The sequence below is a fragment of the Odontomachus brunneus genome, unplaced genomic scaffold (assembly GCF_010583005.1).
Source record: "Odontomachus brunneus isolate Ranch 3 - 2012 unplaced genomic scaffold, Obru_v1 Obru_scaffold_060, whole genome shotgun sequence".
NCBI classification, from domain to species: Eukaryota; Metazoa; Arthropoda; class Insecta; order Hymenoptera; family Formicidae; genus Odontomachus; species Odontomachus brunneus.
Genome location: NW_022639510.1, coordinates 574323 through 580684, shown reverse-complemented (window position 1 = coordinate 580684; position 6362 = coordinate 574323). Strand labels below are relative to the sequence as shown.

General features: G+C 37.5%; 1 protein-coding gene across 2 annotated transcripts in view; it reads left to right on the top strand.

Annotated features, from left to right (window-relative positions):
- Nucleotides 1–3577: 3577 nt before the first annotated feature.
- LOC116846042 (4-hydroxybutyrate coenzyme A transferase-like) overlaps nt 3578–6362 on the top strand; it is a 10931-nt gene continuing 8146 nt past the window's right edge. Inside the window, exon 1 of one of the 2 annotated variants that reach the window (XM_032819376.1) lies at nt 3578–3958. In XM_032819376.1, coding sequence (XP_032675267.1) covers nt 3760–3958 — 199 coding nt within the window. In that variant the 5' untranslated portion in view covers nt 3578–3759. The remainder of the gene's footprint in view (nt 3959–6362) is intronic. The other variant, XM_032819378.1, reaches the window with a different exon arrangement.

Genomic DNA, 6362 nt, shown 5'->3' with positions numbered 1-6362 from the left:
TACATTAAGTCAAACTGAACAAAAAAGACCTCTACCATTTTGCAAATAACCACATAGATTTTTAGATAGTAATCATTCCTTATCGTTTTCCTCTCATATTGAGGAACGCTCCGCTTCATTTACGTACATACTTTCATAATGTAAAAGGATTTTTAATTCAGCGCATATAGAAAGAAATAATCTTTGCAGAAGAATTCGGTAATTTGTTATGATAGCATTTTCTTATCGTTTTCCTCTCATATTGAAGAATATTCCGCTTTATTGCACGTACTTTCACCATGTCAAAAGGTTTTTGATTTAGTACAATCAGCACGACGAAAGTTTTGCAAGGATGTCAATATCACGTCAACGAGATTTTCCTACAAATATTACTTTGTATTGACTTGACCGAATTAAAATGGTGAAAATACATGCAAAAATGAAGTAGATCATTTTTCACTCAGAAACGATGTGGAACTTTTGCCATCGTGACACTGATTTCCTTTTGTAAAAATTACAGCGCACTTACTACTCCAATTTATAAGATAAAATTATGTGCAAAAATATAGTGAAATATTGCTCAGTGCATAACTAAAATAATATCTAAAATTTCCATTGCAAATTATATAGAAAGCTCACATATTAGATAACATATTCTTCAAAACAATATTCGTAAACTGCATTTATGCGTAGAACTTCTCTAAAAAAACTCTTTCTTTGATTCACCCAATACACAGGCGGTTTGAAGAATTCATCAGAAAAGCAGCGAAAGCCTTTTTCGGAGAGAATGCGAATATTGGCAACGTGACATTCACATTTACATAACGCCTATGTGTAAGAAAATTGAAATGACAACGTAGTACACACACTTGCATTCATATATCTATATGTAGAAATTATGTATACATGAAAAAAGAAAATAGCGGCATTATGTCAGCACCTATTTGACGATCGCCTCTACGTTATCGACGCTTAGCGAGTTCGTCATTTACTTCAGCATCCCCTTAAGGAGATACTGGAGTCGATGACGAACTCGAACAATGTCGATAACGCAGAGACGATCGTTACTAACATAATCACGCTATTCTTTTCATATTTCTTGTATATACAGAACTTACATGAGTGTTGCTTTGTTTTATCATATTCAACGGAAAACCTAACCATATATGTGTAGACTTTTTTCTGCAAACTTTTTCGATATTTTTAAGTTTCCAAATGTAGATGCGAAGGTAGAGCAATGTTCTTCAAAATTTTTCTGTTTGGAACATCCACACTTTCGGCATGTACAAGCTGCGAAATTTTTGGATTAGGCACATATTACACTAACAGCTTGAGATTTTAAATTAAAAATTTCTTGTTTTCGTAACATATCGAGTAATGCTCCTATTTATCTTTGCACGTACTTTCATTGCATAAAAGCATTTGTAATTCTGTAACCAATACGACGTAAACTTTGCGGAAAAATGTCAGTGTTCTGCCATGTAATGGCAGAACACTGATATTTACTGCCGTGTAATGGCGTGTAAAACCGACCTTGCTCGCTGAATAAATGCATACGCCTCCCTGGAAAATTTCGCGGATTTATGGCACGAGATATGCGCGTTTGATGTACGTACATTTCGGTAACAACGCATTGAATACGCGTGAAATGTTTTTCTTACATGTACGCCGTGTCGGTAAAGTTTTCAGCTTCAGCATCCCCTTAACATGTCAAATTGCATTATTTCTTTTTATATATGATTTTTATATAGTTTTCGGCTATCGACGCAGAGCTTTTTTAAATATTCTTCATGTTTTAGTGGAATAATCAACAACCCAGACAGCACAATGTCCAAAATCGGGTCATAAGATGTCTTTAAAACATCTTTAAAACATCTTTAAGACAAGTTTATAAGGTATTGTCTTAAAGATGTCTTAAAGACGTCCTAAAGACATCTTATGACTTGATTTTGAACATTTGTGCTGTCTGGGAAGCAAGATAAACATTACAAAGGCTATAACCTACACAGCAGGAATGTCTTAAACATATCATAGGGATATCTTCATAGAAGATATCGCATATCACAAATATATCTTTAGGATATCCCTATGATATATTTTGGACATCTCTGCTGTGTGAGAACAGCATAAAATATGAAGAGTATTTAAAAAAGCTCTATTATCGATAGCCGAAAGAAAATACTTTTTTTGTAATACATTTCAAAATAGTTATCTAAAAACCTATGGAACATATTGCAATCATTTTGATCCATTTGACAGATACTTTTTCCTGTACAACTTTTGTTATTTTTTGTTGAAAAATACATATTTCTTTGATATTTGTAAAAATGTATAAAATAATCGTGATTTCAGAGGTTTTTGGACGATAACCTTTTAAGGGAGCATTTTTCGACCTATGTTTATAGGGAACTTTTTGTCCATGATTAAATCTCCTATAAAATCTCGAAGTCTGGCCAGAAAGATCGGGACCTTTATAAATATGTAAAGATGTGTTATATATTACACGTTTAATAATGATTATTTATTTTTCATAAAACAATAAAACTATCTTTTTTATTATCTTTTTATTAAAATATTAATGATAATCAATTAGTGTAGTAATCTTTGGTAATCTTTCTAAATATATACACAAAAACTGAATATATAAAATATATACACAAATATTCTGAATCCTCTTTTATTGATAAAAGTGCCTTAAATGTAGCTTGTCAGCCAATCAGGTGGCTTCTAAGACTTTTTTAGAGGCTTATTTATCGTTAAAAGAGAACTTAGAATATGAGCCAAAGGCCTATATTAAGGAGTTTTTGCAATTATGTATTTTAGATACGGTAAACGCTGAAGTCACGTGATTTCATATCATATTTCGTTTTTATGTCACTTCAAAAGAGTTTTTGCACGGTGAATGCTACGGTAACGTATGATAAAATAGTATCCTATACGACCTGCAATCGTTTTCCATTTTTCATTCTCTTTTCATATGGATTTTGGAATATAACCTCCCTTAAAAGTATGAGATCATCTTGACTTGTGAATTTCAATCGTTCAGATTTCATTTTGAGGCGTTTTTTCGTTTTGTCACCACGGTAGAATTTGGTTGGTTAGTTTGGTCCACTTAACGCTCTCAACGCCGCGAACTCAATCTATCTTTGTTGCTCGAGGCGTTGTGAGTGTTAAGTGGACCAAACCAACCAACCAAACGGTCGTGGTCACGAAAAAGCGCCTTTGGTAGCTATAATGTCGACGTTACTCGTGAACGTTATTTTTCAGAAATAACGTTCGCACGTTATCCGAATAGCGTTAAGGTGATCGATGCGCATGCGCAGTTTGGCCTTTTGACTCGATGACGTCATTTTAGCGTTTACCGTATGTTTTCAAAAACTCCCTATTCTGAACCCTCTTTTATCGATAAAAATATCTTGAATATAGCTTATCAGCCAGACAGGTGGCTTCTAAGCCTCTTTTATAGATAAAAGAGGATTAAGAATATGGGCCAAAAAGGCGTGAAAAAAGAGCGCAGGAGACGCGTGCAACGCGAACAGTGCGGCGCGACGCGCCACCGTGACGTTAGGCGCGCGCCGACGTCACGCGGCGCTACGTTCACACTGAACGTTGACAGTGCGGCGCAGAGAGCGCGGGGGTTGCTCGGCGGCATAATCTACGAGTGTCGCAAACGTTTCCTGGCGCGATCGCTGCCGAGTCAGTCGTGTCAGTGTGCGCGCCAGATAGACGAACAGGGAAACGACGTGACGATCGTGAACGTTGGCAGTCGGCATTCGTAGCATGGCGGCCCTCAAACGTATCACCAGCCTGACCCGGGCGCTTGCGACGATGACGTCCGCGTCGCGGCCGTGTATCCAGCACGCCACGAGGAAGACCTACTTCACGTATGTGAATGAGCCGTCTATGCCGATCCCGGACAAGGGGCCCTGCTGGCTGAAAACCGCCGACGAAGCCATCGAGCAGGCCGAACTTGACTCAGGTAATCGATGACACACCACGGTGCCACGCTTGCGGCGTTTCCCTCGTTTCCACGTCGAGACAGAGAAAGAGAGAGAGAGTAGGGAGGCTGCTGCGACGAGATCTGTCCTCCTGCCCGATTGATCCGCCGCCCTGTCCTAGGCAGAGCAAGTAATAACGGTGACGTCAAAATGATGAGATAGCGACTACAAAGCTACTTTTCAATCATTTTTGACTCGATCATTTTCTCGTCACTTTGTTGTCATCGTGATTTTCTGTTCTACTTGGGCTGTTAGATCTACTACTGCCTTAACCGCGTCCTAACTGACCTAATCTGTTTCTCCTCCTTTCCTCCTCTTTCTCCTTGCCTGTGTTACAGATTATACTGTGAAAAAGACAGCGAGTGTAGCGAGTCATTTCAGCAATCTAATATATATTGGCGCAATCGGGTTTTAACTGTGAACTTGCTGACGCATGATCCAACACATTCGCGTCCAAGAATGCTGGAACCATTCTTTCGAGGGAAATATCACGTTTTGAGTCAGATTTCAGCCCAGAGTTCCTTCGTACGAACATTTGTTTGCTTTTGAATAGTTTTTTGGAGTAGCCTATCGCTCTTGTCACGAGCGATTGCGCATTTGTGACTCCGAATTTAAGTGAAAAAACTAGTGGACATTTGGATTTAATTCAAGATATATTCGCCACTTGAATTCGCTGCGTGTCTTGCTCGAAATTTATTTCTTTTTTATTTCATTTTCGCGCTGGATGTTTTGAAATTCTATCGCAACCGCCACATGCGTGATTGTGGATCGATACAATAATATTCTGCATTATACGTGTTTACTCTTGATCTGTTCTTTTCAGCTGCACTGCTGAACTGGTGCAATAAGTTAGAGTGAGAAAACATATACTTGTCTCACTTTAACTTATTGCAGTGCAGCAGTGCAGCTGAAAAGGACAGACCATCTGTTATGACACGTGGATCTTTTTCTTTTCTTCACTGCTTAAATAGAACTTGTTCCGGCAGCATATCGATGAATTATGTTACTGGAGTTGTTTTCCGCTGAATATTTCATTGTAATGAGACACGCAATCTCGCGGAGTGCAGAACGATTCATTGGAGTGTCAGAGGAGCCGGTGGTTATGCAGTTGATCGGCAATATACAAGAGAGAATGATCTATTAAGTTGGACTTCCTCCTATAATGAGCTGCTTATCACCCGCGTTAAGCGCGGATAACGTGCGTAGCGATAATACTAGGACGATACTTTGTTTTATGACTTTGTTTTTATGACTTTGTTTTTATGACTTGATTTCGGTCAAATACAAGTTTAGACAAGTGCGTTTATAACGTGGATTAGCAGCGGGCGAATAAACATCACGCCTCTCATCGTGGAACAGTTTTAGCGAGAAATGCTGGAAGGAATGTGATACATCAGAATTTTATTCTGTCCGTGCAGTAACGAAACGCTTGAATTCATGAACTTGCAATAATACAATCTGTACATACACAGAAAAAAATTCGATACAATTTAATTAAATTAGAATTAAATTAATAGAATTTAATTCAATTCGATAGAATATTGATCGACAGTCACAATTAGATTAAATCAATAACAGAAATATCGTTGAGACATTCTTATGTTATTATGTTCTATTATTCATGGCTTATATTTTTAGAAAAAGTTGATAAATTTAGGTTAATGCGTTTACGATAATCGATTGCGTAAACAATTGCATAAGCAATTAGTTTAAGCTGAAAGTTAATTCATTTGAGATGATAAATTGAGTTAAAACCAACACGCGAGTTAAGCCAATGTATGACGCATTAGTTTCAATTATATATTGCTGCTGGATCCAGAAGATTTTACTTCAATTGTGGCACTGTTGATCGATTCTATTGTTGCAACAGCGTTTTTTTTATGCAAATGTTAAATACCACAAAACTCCCAATCGTTGGATGGTCGGCTGCTCGATGTATTTGCGTTCAGCCAAATTTCACACCGCGCCAGGCGTCCCTACTTGTGGGATAATCGATTGCCAGTACCGACTCGGGATATACTTAGTACATTGCCTTGAATCGCGACATTATTTTGACGCGACCCTCGCCTAGAGAGTAATATATAGGTAATCGCGGCAATGAGCAAGTTCGACACGGCTCGATTATTTCTCTCCCACGCCAATGCTTTCTGAACGCCTGCACGCCGGGAATCTTTATTAAAACTGATCATTACGTAATACGCAAACAACAAGAGGCACGACCTTGGTACGATGAACTTTTGTATTAACGCGCTTAAAGTAAAAGTACTTAAAAGTACTTAATCCTGAATATTCTTATTGTTTTGGTCTTTAAATATATTTAAACTTTCAATGCAAAAAATATATATATATATATATATATATATATATATATATATATATATATAT